The sequence below is a fragment of the Carassius carassius genome, chromosome 20 (assembly GCF_963082965.1).
Source record: "Carassius carassius chromosome 20, fCarCar2.1, whole genome shotgun sequence".
Classification (NCBI taxonomy): domain Eukaryota; kingdom Metazoa; phylum Chordata; class Actinopteri; order Cypriniformes; family Cyprinidae; genus Carassius; species Carassius carassius.
In genome coordinates, this window is record NC_081774.1 from 22,248,947 (window position 1) to 22,262,737 (window position 13,791).

Here is a 13,791-nt window from a genome sequence, read left to right on the forward strand (position 1 = left end):
CGCAAGTGTTATCTATTCATTTGGTAAGGTTTTGACGCCATCTGCTGGTCAATTGAAAGTCAACTCAGCTGTTCACTAAAATTGTTTTATTGAACGAATACAAAAAAAGAAAAAAAAAAAAAGAAAAAAGAGTCAAAAAAGTTTTTACTTCAAATTTGGAATGATGTTTTATTCAACCCTAAAAAGCTGGGGGTGGGGGGGGGACAATTGAGAGGTTGTCCTCTTTTAAAAGAGGTCTCCTCTTTTACAATTGAGAGGAGATGCAGTAAAAGTCTCTCATTTCTTGGTCTCATGTTTAAAGGGGTTTTTATTGTGAATATTTAGATCCGGTGAGTTCTTTGTTTAGCTTACAGGCAGCATTTAAAACAACATAGCCACCTGTAGTGGGAAATGTAGGCCTACTCACCTTTAGATAAAAGTTAATTTATTTCACATATTTATAATATTTGGAGGAAACTTGTATATATAAGATTGTTGTTTAGTGTTAGCATTTGTTTATGTTGAAACATGTTTAAGTATGAATTACATTTTTCTAAATTTTTATTATGTCTGTAAATGTTTGTATATCAAAGGATAAGTTGCCCTAATTAAGATACTTAATTAAGATAAAATACTGAAGACGTTAACTTTGTTGGCTGTTTAAGAAATCAGTTCAATAATACTCTTAATACTCTTAAATGAAAATTTATAATTAATAATTTAGCAATTCTGAATTTAATTTTCAACAATATGTGCTGGATAGGTTTGTGTCAACCTTTTGTGACAATGTCAGGCAGGACAATTTCACAACAGAAAGAATTTATTTAAATAATAAATGATAATAATAATAATAATAATAATTCAGATGTCAATCAGAGGTCAGAAGGCACTGTGTACAACGGGTTTATCAGCAAAGTTTTGATCATGTTAATAATTAATATCTAAACATTTGCATAAGATAAAGCTGGCTAATATATTCATAAATAAACATTATGCTTATTGAATTACAGAATTACTGTAAGTTATGAGAGAGTAAAATGTTATGAGAGAATAAATATTTTAAAATAGTTTTAATTGAATTTATTTCCCAAAAGGGACAGCATACTGAGGAATACCAAATTAAAATAAAAAATAAAAGTAATGTTCACACAAAAAAAAGGCATGAAACTTTTATTTGTGCCCTATTAAGATGCAAAATAGTGATAAATTAATTTTCTGATGTCGCGTTATGGTCTTGCATATTTTCAGGGTTATAGGGCCATTGGCTGCCCAGCAAACAAACACTAGGAAATATTACTAATGTTCTTGTGTTACTTCCAAAGAATTTTAGACATTGCTGATAGAATATATTATGAATTAAATGTACCTCCGAAAATCCTTTCAGCTTCCAACTGGTCAGGAATCATGTGGCCTGGAATATGACACACTCACTTTATTATTTGGCCTTTATTCTGCCACAGTGCTTTATGTACTTAATAAGAAATTTATTAGATGCACTAAAGTGAAAACTGGAGCAATGTATTACTTTGTCCTCGGGGTGTCACTGTTGGGTTAGAGATCAAACCAGACTGAAATTATATCTGTTGTATTGTTGGTTTGTGGCTAGAAGGGATACAGCTACGACCGGAAATTAATAATAAATCACATTTTCTACTGATTTGACTTTGTTTTATTTATTTAAGCACAGAAAATAGCAGAAACCTTAGAAATGTACTGACCCACAAACATAAGTTCGCTTGTGCAGCAGTTTTAACTGTTTCAAAAGCAGTTTCTTTTTTATAAGATGCTTAGAGAAAGTGTTTATGTAATATTTTACATATTGAATAATTATTGTGGTTGAATATATGTTGGGTAAACCCATAGACTCCTTTGCCCGGACATGCCACTGCAAAGTTTTCCAAGTCCAACAAGGTTAAAAACAACGTCACCCAACGTGACGGGCTACGCCCCGCCCATGACCATTTAGACGCACGAATGAGAATGGCCGACTTTTGTGAGTAATGAGTGACAGCCAATCAAAATGTTTTTTACTTTTCTTTATTTGCATGCGTCCAATAAGGATTATTATGCAGATATTGCTCTCCTCACAGCTCTCAGGGAAATTAAATGTAATGTATCTCGCGTCGTCATATTTACCGCTGCACTGACAGTCAGAGAAAGGACATCCTGGAGAACACTGCTGGATTTACTCTGTTTTCAAAGGAAAGCTATTCAAGTCCGTGCTGGATTTTAGGTGCAACATGACGTTTGAAGAACTTAATGGAGATTACTCTATTGAAAGGTAAATATGTCAGTATGCATTTATTCGGCAATTAAGACACATAGGCTAACATTAGTAAATGTACCAATAAGTGAAAAATCCAGGAACCCGGGAAAAAGTTATATTTAAAAGGAACAGTGTTTCTTTTTCAAATATAAAGAGTTATATTTATGTTTATTGTGGAAGATGTGAAATAAAGACAGCAAACACATATACCGGGTTAAGTGTCAGCTGCACGAGCTTAGCTCACGAGTCTCGAGACTCTCACGAGATCCATCGCGCGCTGTGACGTGCCTATTAAACAGCTGAACTTTAGCAGGTCTTTAATGTTTTGCAAAATAAATTTTGCTTATAATTTATCTGCTTATATAAGAGAAACGTAGGCAAATTACTCACCCAAACACTTAAAACTAGCAGTGAATAACTTACATTACTCATATTACTGTAATAAGTTTAACCGACTCAGTTTAAAACTGTCAACTTTAAAGCTGTCGCCATTCAAAAACTTCAACGTTCTGGACGTTATTAATACTCAATAATTTATCCGAATTGTGTTTCTACAGGATGGATTCTGTGATTAAAGCTCTAGAGGAGGTCCTGCGCTCCGCGTTACCGCAGGGATGTATTACAATTGGGGTCTACGAGGCTGCAAAGTCACTCAATGTGTAAGTTTAAAAGCTTTCAGTGTTATTGGCTTTCAATGTCGTTTCAACAGGTGCAGTGAAAATAACTAAAATCTCAACGCTTCTATTTAGGGACCCCGATAACGTGGTGCTGTGCATCCTGGCCACAGACGACGATGATGTGAAGGATGTGGCGCTTCAGATTCACTTCACTCTCATTCAGGCTTTCTGCTGCGAGAATGACATCAACATCCTGCGGGTCAACAACACGCGTCGCCTCGCGCACATTCTCGGGGGCGCCGGCATGCACGGAAGCGAGCAGATGGATCTGCACTGCATTCTGGTCACTGTAAGTGTCAAACGATAATTGTACCTGGGATTAGAATCTAAATAGGAACCAAAAGCCAAAATAGGCCAGTACCCTGCAGGTGAGCCACTGCTTTTAGTAACTTGTCAGGACATGTCCAGCTGTAACTGCCAGTGCATGGCACCCAAGTGCACATCCTGCTCTGTACTCTATGCAAATAGGAGTTTCTTCACTTAATATTCCAGGTTCCTTTATTCACTTATTTTTCTCCATTGGGATCAAATGAACAGGTGCCTCAGTATTTATCATTCTAATATTCTTTCAAAAGGTTTTATATACTTCATAGGATGCATTTAGTAAGATTTGCATACTCTCAAAACCCCCTCAGACATTTAAATTCATGGTCCTCTACTGCAGTTTGACTTCACTTTTATTCCTACTTGCAAAATTCTATTCACGAAAAATGTTTGAAATCACATGGGTGGGTGCCATCCAAAAGACAATCCTTAATGCTTAGAAGGACACTCAGTAGCAAACACAAACAGAATGTAATCCCATCTCTTCTTCTGATGTTCACAGGTTCCACATGCATCCACATGGAAGAACCCAGCTTTGGGAAAAGTGAACCACTTCTGCAGAGAGAGCCGCTGTATGGATCAATGGGTGCCCATCATTAACCTTCCAGAGCGATGAGGACAGCTAAAAACTAGTGAAAACATGGATACAAATTTCTAGTAAAAAAAGTTGGTCACAAAAATGACTGATAGTCCAGACTGCTGGAACTGGGGACTAACCTACAGAGTGAACTGGAGGAGGAGCACCCTTTTGCAATCTGAAATGATTCAGCGGTTTTTGGCTTTGTTTGTGGGACTTTTTGAGGATGTCACAGGAAGCGAGTGCCTGAGAATCTTGTGAGATAATTTATTGGTGGGGTGTCATAAAGCACTTCAGTTAATTACAGGATGAAATATTTCTCACGCAACATAATATCAGAGGTGATATTTTTCAAAGAGGCTGTCCTATTCTTTGTTTTTTTTGCCATCATTTTTAATAGTATGCTGTTAGTACTTATTAATGTTGGGAAGTAAATTATTTTAAAGGGACTTGCTTCTAAACCACTGAGATGATATCCTGTAAGAAACTTTTTTTTTTTTTTTTACTTAAGTTAATTGTTATTTTGTGGTCTTTAAATTATTTATATTAAATTAAAGAAGTATTTATGTAAAAACTTTTTATACTATTATATTCAAATGCGAAATGAATTTTGTGTTGTAATAAAAGTTTTTCTGAACACAACATGGTAGTCATGCTGGTTACTCTGTTAGAGGTTTCTGGAAAAGCAGAGTTGACTAGTAGAATTGACCTGACAACACCATACACCTCTCAGATCAGTAGGGTCACGCTGGACTCAGTGGCCTTCGTGACTCCCTATTACAGACCAACAAAAGCCATCCAAGCCTTTCTTTTGTCCTGCTGTAGTTAGCGTGACCACTGCATCTATTCATCAGATTCCTTTTTCAGCCGAAATGAATTGCTCAGGTTCAGTTTACTGTACGCTTGCTTGCGTCAATGTCAAACTTGCTGTCATAAATCAAGTTGCTCTTAATTGTGCTATGGTTGTCAAACTGATACTGCTCTGTAGGTTAAAAGTCAACGCGTAGGAAGAATGTAACACATTACACAAGACCAGCTGGAGAACGGAAGTGTCTAGAGACATGCCTGGAAGTGTTCAGAAAATGCGGCCGAGATCACATGACTGGCACATATTGGGTCAGGTTTCCAGATACCACATACCAGTAAATCAGTTGTGTACCCAACCCACCACTTCCCTATGCAAAGGTGATGAAGCAAGGTTTGAATGATGTTAGGCTGATGTAAGGAAGGTAAACTCCAGTCACGTGAACAAGAAAAAAAGTTACTTGGTCAGGGAAACAAAATAGCATCTCTCAAAGACAAGTTGAATGCAAAACATGGCAGTTAGGGGTTCCTTAAAAATGAGCTTAGCTGTTTGTGGGAATGAGCCAAATGTAATCCTGATAAAAAAAAAAAAAAATCAGCTAATCTCTCAACTCAAATAATTCTGATTCTGAAGGTGTTAACTGCTCTGTTTGGACAGTTTTCTGACGTCTTTAAAAAGATTATTTTTAGACAGCTGGTGCAACAAGGACCAGGTGATATAACTGCTGTTTTGTCACAACTTGCGTCACAGTGCACCACTCCTAGAGCTCAGAGTATCACAGCTCACGCCATATCAACAATCCTTTAATAACAATCGTTTGTCACATATTTAATGGTTTAGAAGAATTTTAAGCATCATCAACAATATAGAATATTCTTTAAAAACTGTATTGTTTACACTACCATTCAAAAGTTGTAAAATAATTGTAAAAATACTTCACAAAATTACTGTTTAATGTTTTTTAAATATTTTTTTTTATAAATATAATCTTGGTAAGAATAAGCTTATTTAAAAATATAAAAAATATATAAATAATCTTATTAATCTCAAACTTTTGAACAGGAGCTTACTTGATTTCAAACTATTCTATTTAACTCCTAAGCCTTCGGGTAAAAACAATGTTTTGTTTCCTTTGTGTGTAATTAAAGGGATAATTCACCCAAAATTAAATATCTGTCATCATTTACTTGCCTTTGTATTATTACAAACCCATATGACTTTTTTTTTCTTCTGTGGAACACAAATAGTGATATCTTGCAGAATGTCCAAGTTGCACTTTTACACAAAATAAAAAAAAAACTCTGCATTTACATATAACACATTTTCATGAGATACACTAATATAATATAATAATAATATAATATAATGTCAAACACTAATACAAACTGTTTGACAGTAGATTTCGCAAGAACGCGTACATATGCGATGCACTTAGTTTTACTATTTCACAATTTTAATAAAATCTTTCTTTCAAGGTACAGTACACGTTATGAAAAAAAAAATCTGAAATTAGAATAGAAAGAAACACCAAAAAGTTCAAAAGGAAACTTGTTTCTTCACAGAGATACTGAGGTCACAGGTATTTGGTTGTGAATCTCAAATACTGCATAACTTCTCTGATCTCTCCACAATAATACAGATGTTGCAGCAGCAGTATATGATGCTTGCCCCAATAAAGGTGTGAATGTCACAACTGCGCTTTTTGGGGAAAAAACATTCAATTCATAGACAAGATCAAACAACAGTAGTCTCTGTTTTACAAATTTCCTAGGCACAGGAAAAATACATTTAAATCAGAAGGAAAAGGCCTTTAAATCTAAATGGAACAGAAAAGTTACTCAGTGTCAACAGATAAAATGTCATCTTTACATTTGTGTATATCTGTAATAAGTACTGATTTGAACAATCTATGGCACATGGGTTTGAAAGTGCAGGGAAATCAGTTCTCTTTTCCTATAAAGCACACCAGTAACCCGTCTCTAATGGTTTTGCGCAAAGTAGTAGCTCCTATAATTGAGAACAAATCAGTATTTGTGTGATGTGAGATTTACCATATTGTTTTATTTACCCAGCATGCACTTAAACAGTGATTGCAGAAGTCACATTAGACTCATAATCCAAATCAAAATATTAATCTTTAAATTCCATTTATTTCAGTCAGTCGCTTTGCTATAACATTATTCATATGTACTGCTAGAGGAATATATAACACACGTTGAGTGTGTCATAATGTGTTGTGCTACTTCCCTATTTCAAACAAATTCTAACTAAAGGCATCATCTGGTGGAAAGAGGAACTTAAGCCCATTTAAAACATCTAAACGGCTTGATTTATAGGATCAATTCAGTTTGGCACAAACAACCAAACAGAAGACAAGTGATGCTGGTAAAGATGAGATTCAATTCTAATCATTACCAAAATGGCAATTAATTAGTACTGATTGGAGTTTATTTACAGTAATAAATACTGTAAGAGCTAAATACAGTTAAGACATGGCACAAAGTTATACTAAGGAGCAAGAGCCAAACTTAAGGCAAAGTTGAGTAGAAGTAATTAAATTAGATTAATACTTGTTACACTACAATATAGTGCAGGGCTTTTTGTCCTTGAAGGGGTTTTCTGAGGCAGGGATGCCCATGAGCAGGGGGTCGTATTTGGCGTTTTCTCCACAGTAACGCATGAGGTCAGCTGAGGCCTTGGATACCTGGATGAGACAAGCCAGAATGTGAAAAATGTTCTTGCATGATTTTGTTTTATTTAATACCCTTTAATGCATGGATTATTCAGTCACAAAGAAACAATATCTTATGGTTTCTATATATTTCTAAACAACAATATACACTAAACTGTTCAAATGTCTAGGGTCATAAAGGTTTTTAACCTTTTCAAAAGAAGTCTTTGCTGCTCACCGAGGCTGCATTTATTTGATAAAAAAAAATACAGTTAATCAGTAAAATTAGGAAATGTTACATTTTAAAGTAAACAGACTATTTAAATATATGTTTCAAAATGTAAACTTATTGCTGTGATGACAAAACTGAATTTTCAGCAGCTGTTATGATGCTTCAAAAACCATTGGAAAATGCTGTTCACCCAAAAATTTTAATTCTGTCATTTGCTCATCTCTAGCTGTTTCAAATCTGTATGAGTTTCTTTCTTCATCTGATCATAAAAGAAGATATCTTGAAGAGTTTCTGGTTACTATGGAAGTCTGTGGGGACCAGAAACAGATGGTTACCCATATTAAAAAAAAAATGCCATGTTTTGCGTTCAGCAGAAGAAAGAAATTCACACAGCTACAGAGGAAATTATTACAGAACTATTGTCTACTATACATCATTCACTCAACATCTGAGGAGCATATAAGCTCGGATCAATGAAGCCTATGAGCAAAAATAAATGTATAACCTGTGCTAATTAAAAGTAAACAAGTTGTCTAAAAGATTGAATCCAAGATTTGGTGATAATATAGCGTAAGATATTAAAAAAGCAAGTAATTTTTTGATCGGGAGGTATAATTAATTTATTTTGTTATACATTTAATACATGTTATACATTTAAAATACACAATCACATATAAAGAGGACTAGAGGAAAGAAAGATCTTCTAAAGATGCAAAGAAAAGAAAATGTACCTTTATCCTCTCAATACTGGCCTCGACTCTCAGTTGCTGTACCATCCTCCTAGCATGTGCCAGGTTGTTTGAGCCCACCATTTTAGAGGACATTTTTGAAACCATATAACTGCAAAAACAAAACAAAACCCACATAAAACAGTTATAAACCTACAGACCTCATTAAACAATCCCACCACAACAACATAGCGTTAGAACACATCTGATGCAGTGGCAAAAGATTATGACACTGCATTGACAAATCCAACCTGACACTGACTTGAAGGTTACGTGCAATTGTTACTGACATACACTTAAATTATTCTTAATTCTCCACAGATAAAATGACAAAACCTTCTCAGGAACAGAAGTGGAATTGAAGTGCTGTGCTTGTACTGTGGAAAACAACTTATGTCTTGAGCTTGGCTACATTCAACTACATTCATTTTAATGACAGTCTAGTTTAATATGCATCAGTCATGCCTTGCTTACACTTAATATGTATTTTATGCCACTTATACAAATTTACCCTGCAGACCTAAATATACTTTTAGATTGTTGTTTGGTTTAATAAGGTAAATTAATAGCTTTCCGTTCAAAGCAGGGATGGGTCATGATGGTCAAAATGTTAGATTTTTCTTTTCTTTTTTTTCGTATGTTTCTTCTTCTTCTTTTTCTTCTTCATTTTTAAATTATGTTTAATTTGAAATGCTAGAACATGTCCTATGCATTAAGAAACGCGTCTCTAATCAGGGTCAGGTGAACCCAAACCAACGTAATTCTAGCAAATTCAAAAGTTCCTGTAAATGTATTATCCATTTCCATGTTCCTTCTCTGAACTGGAATACTTCATGAATACCACAATGAGTTAGTAAACATCATCTATTGTGACTCAAAAATACTGTAAGAAAAGAGACAAAAAGTTTACTTTACTGACTTATGGGTAAAGGAAGAGGAAATATTGCAGCATTTATTCCTCTGATGGTGTTTTAGGTTACAAAACATTTTTCACATGGGACATGTCCTACTTTACCTGGCTTGAGAAAGTTTTGCAGTGGCATGGTGTCACCCAAAACCAGGACAGTGTTACAGTGCTCTTTATGTGAAAAGATTACATAATCATAAATGCCCTTCCATAATATCCAGACACCAGTCGCCAGACAGTCTCTACTACAAATATCCAGTGTAAGCTATTCAAATTATAGCTAATAAAAAAATATATAAATTAAGATGTAAGAGAGCTGTGCAATTGCAATTTAACATGCAAATATTACGATGATATTAGATTTTGAAAGCTGAACATTCTGTGAATGTACACTACAGATCAAAAGTTTAGGGTCAGTGAGATGACAAGGTTTTTGAAAGAAGTTTATGTTCACCAAGGCTACATTTATTTGATTAAAAAAAAATAGTAAAAATGGCCACATGATCCTTCAGATATCATCTTTAGTGTTACTTTTGATTAAGGTTAATAAAAGTTACATAATCATAAATGCTTTTCCAAAATACCTCAGTCAAAAGACAGACGGACAGACAACTGTCCAGTTTAATCTATTTAAGTTCAGTTATATCAAAGAAACAGATTTTAAAAAGCATATTTAATAAGAAAGGAGTTTTCCAAACATCACTGGTTTTCCCCATTATTGTTTATGGCATGAAATATATTTGGCCATTTCCTATTCCTCTCATACTCATGAAATCATGAAGGAACATTCCTACATAATTTATTATACCAACTAAATAAAACACCGGAACATTTAGGCTAAATATAGTAACAGAACATACAAAGTACACTGGATGCCATCATTTACAGTACACACTGCTTTTATTATGACCATGGTCGATTTTCTTTAAAGATAGGAAGACAGTCTTTAAAGATAAGAGGGTATATCAATGCCTCAATCAAAGGAAATGTGCTGATGACCTTATGTTCTGCATACGGATGTGTAGATGTGTGTAGGGGAGGTACACAAAACATGTCCCCATCTCAGTGTTACCCTATTAGCCCTGAGGTCACCAACTGCTGCCCCTAGACATGTTCATTCAGCAGATGTTATCAGTTCCTGCCACTCGCCTAGTCACATGATCTCACAAAGTGACACCAGCACGCCCTGATCAGCCAGGCGTAGTAATGAAACTCATTCTCTCTCAGCATGAACTACTGTGACTGCTCAGCACATTTGGACTTGCATCTCCTGAAGGCAGCAAAAGAATGGTGTTAAAGTTTTAGGTAAGCTCAGGTTTTAAGTATTAAAGGTGTTGAGAATAAATGACAGTTCAAGATGCAGAAAGTGTAAGGAAGTCAAGAATACTAATTAGATGTTTAGGCCAGTGCTTCTCAGCCAGGAGGTTATACGAATCATTAGAGGAAAAGATAACCAAAAAATGAACATTTTCTGACAATTTATTAACTCTCAGGCCAGATTATGTAAATTAGTTTGTTTATTCATCTGAACAGTTTTAGAGAAATTTATTACATCACTTTCCCAACAAACGGATCCTCTACAGTGAATGGGTGCCGTCAGAATGAGAATTTAAACAACTGACAAGTAACCCACAGGACTCCAGTCCATCATTTAACGTCCTGTGAAGTGAAAATCTGCTTGCTTGTAAGAAACAAATCCATCATTAACGTTTTTAACTTTAAACAAGTCGCCCATCCATAATATTGCTTTCTCAAGTGAAAAAATGGTCATGTCTGACTGAGGAGAGAAATATGCGCAGAGCAGTTTACAAGTGAAAATAGTTCAAAACAGTTCTTAACAAATATTTTGGTGGGTTTTGATATGAGGACAACAAGGAATGGATTTTAAAATCACGTTGATGGATTTGTGTCTTACAAACATGCCGCTTTTTGCTTCACAAGACAATTGACGGACTGAAGTGTGTGTGCACTTGTGGATTATTGTGATGATTTTATTAGCTGGCTGAACTCCCATTCTGATGATCACACTATGAGATCTTTATTTCATGATGAAAGACAGACAGGTTTAGAGGCGTAAAGATGCCTGGTCTAATATTTGATAATCATTTCTCTTTCTCCAGGGTTTTTTTAACAAAACTTTATGGAAATTTTACTATAGGTCAGAAGCCATTTCTACAGAAAGTGGTCTGTTAACCCCAAGGGTCCAGTTCTATAGAAACAGCTCTCAAAACCACATCACATTTGACAGTGCATGCAGCTCTCTGACAAACAGATGTATTGTTATTCTATGGAAAGCATCAGCCTAGACATTTTTATTATGAAAAGGGTGTGTCAAGAGCTATCAAAAATACACCAAAAAAACACTCCATGGAATAAACGTGTGATCATATCTAATAAACATGCAGTACAGCAGAATTCAGTATGTCCAGAACGAGACTGTCTTGTACACTGAAATAAAACATTGCCTAAACATTGATATTGACAAAAACCAATAAATGAATACATTTATATTGTTGATATGATACCAATGGATTGTGCTTTCCTAGTTAAAGCCATCATATTAAATAAAGTATCTCTTCTTACTAGGAGTTTTATGAAACTATTAAACCATTAAAAGCACTGTAACACAATGTGGCTAGTTTGCATTATTATTTTTGCAGTATTTAACAACTGTAATCTGATTTGCAACCAACAGTGTGAACTATAAAGTTGATATCATGGCGTATTAATGGCCAAGCCAAAAATAGCCACTGTGCAGTGACTCCAGCAGATGGGAATATGTGAACAAGTCCACAAAAACGAGCCAATCCACACTGAACAACACAGGGCCAGGGCTACAATAATGGGCCATTATCAGTCAACGCCTGGGGCCTAAACAAACACCAGTTCTCGGAGATAATGTCTCATGTACGTCAGCATACGTGTGCCCTGATAACCAAGAGCTGTGTGTTGAGGTTTCACCCCCTGGAAAATAAATATCTTTGTCTTGAGGGGATGAACCAGCGCAAAGGTAGTTCTCAAAGTCAGGCAACCCTGGAAAAATTCTAGGGATGGAAACAGTCCAAAGCGAAAGAATTGTATTTTTGTTCTTTGTTGTAGTTTAATTAAAGAGAAAAAAAAGAGTCAGAGAGAGGATGCAGCTGTGAATGCGAGGTTGTGCGTGTATCTATGGGCAAGATGCCAGATATGATGGTGCAACAGAGGTGCAATAAAACTCCCATCCATTGTGTTCTCTGCCTGTCACCCTCCTCTTAATGCCCCCATTCATCTCAGCAGCTGAGAAATGCACAACTATTCAACTTCGAACAACCAACTCACCCCAGCAGAGCTCTGCGTTTAAGCTACAACTCTAAAACAAAGCAGTCTTTATGAAGCCCCAGTCACTAGCAGCTCCACTGTGTATGAGTACATCAGATTATCGCTATCTGAGGCCAAAGGTCTATGCTTGGCTCCTCCTAGTTAATATGCTGGATGGCTCAATAACAGTGAAAACACAGTAATGTCACACAGTAGTGACTGGGTTTGGGCTATTACAGGGAGGGTCTTTGTGTCAAAGGGCTTGACTATGGGAAAAGCGAGACAAGAAAACAAGCAAATGTAGAATGAGAGAAAGATAACATGCTATGAGTTTATGGAAAATAAATTGTCCTTAAAAAGATCACACAAAAAAGTTCACGTACACACCTTCATTTCTTTCCAAACCTGTACGACTTTCTGTTTTCTGTTCAACACAAAAGAAGATATTTTGAAGGATGTGTGAGGTTTTCTTTTCAGTTTTGTTGGGTTTCAGTCATACCGATTTGGAACTACATGAAGGTGAGTAAATAATGCAAGAAAGAATTGAAATTTTTGGATGAACTATCCCTATAATGAAAATAACTAAATGCCAGTTTAAGAGATGGTTAAAATAACAAGAAGGCATAAATTCATTCATTGACTCATACATAACTAGTATATAAGGTGAAAATATCTACTGATGCTCAAGAAGGAAGCACAATGCATTAAGGGTTAAGGGGTGTAAACTTGCATGGGAAAATTGTACTTATTTGTTCTTCTGGAACACATTTAAAGGGGTCATATGATGCAATTTCTAGTTTTTCTTTCTCTTTGGAGTGTTACAAGCTGATTGTGCATAGATAAGATCCCTAAAGTTGCAAAGACTTAAGTCTCAAAGCCTAAGAGATATTCTTTATAAAAGTTATAAACGTAAACTTTTGAACGGGGTCATTTTTTATGAATTCAATTATTATTTTGTCCTGTGGAGTATATCTAAGCATCCATTATGTGAAATAGCTTATTCAAAAGAGTACTAATAAAAATAACATGCAACTTTCATGATCCCTCTTATTTAGTTTAGATTATTAACATATTTGCATATTCTGCAAGGGATATGCATAATCTTATGAGCACAACTGTATTACTCTATTCCAGGATCCCATTCTAACAAAAATTACTAGACAGCCAATGGCTCCTACAATTAAACATTTAGGTAGCCAAATGACTACATTTGAATGTAAACATTTATTACAACAAATCTCTTATATGAATGTGCATCTCTAATTACAAACAAGAGTTCCCAGTTCATTTAAATTCAGAAATAACTAGAATAAAAATATATGGTTCAG

The 13,791-nt window shown here is 35.2% G+C and overlaps 2 protein-coding genes across 2 annotated transcripts; one reads left to right on the forward strand and one right to left on the reverse strand.

Annotated features, from left to right (window-relative positions):
* Positions 1–2,073: 2,073 nt before the first annotated feature.
* On the forward strand, positions 2,074–4,465 carry gadd45aa (growth arrest and DNA-damage-inducible, alpha, a). The gene is made up of 4 exons (XM_059502203.1): positions 2,074–2,260; positions 2,803–2,904; positions 2,995–3,211; positions 3,749–4,465. The coding sequence occupies exons 1-4, from the start codon at positions 2,220–2,222 to the stop codon at positions 3,860–3,862; spliced, it is 474 nt and encodes a 157-aa protein (XP_059358186.1). The 5' UTR covers positions 2,074–2,219; the 3' UTR covers positions 3,863–4,465.
* Positions 4,466–6,059: 1,594 nt separating this feature from the next.
* Positions 6,060–8,745, reverse strand: gng12a (guanine nucleotide binding protein (G protein), gamma 12a). Its single transcript, XM_059502204.1, has 2 exons — positions 8,263–8,745; positions 6,060–7,332 (listed from the first exon to the last, which is right to left on the reverse strand). The coding sequence occupies exons 1-2, from the start codon at positions 8,395–8,397 to the stop codon at positions 7,207–7,209; spliced, it is 261 nt and encodes an 86-aa protein (XP_059358187.1). The 5' UTR covers positions 8,398–8,745; the 3' UTR covers positions 6,060–7,206.
* Between the last annotated feature and the right edge of the window lie 5,046 nt (positions 8,746–13,791).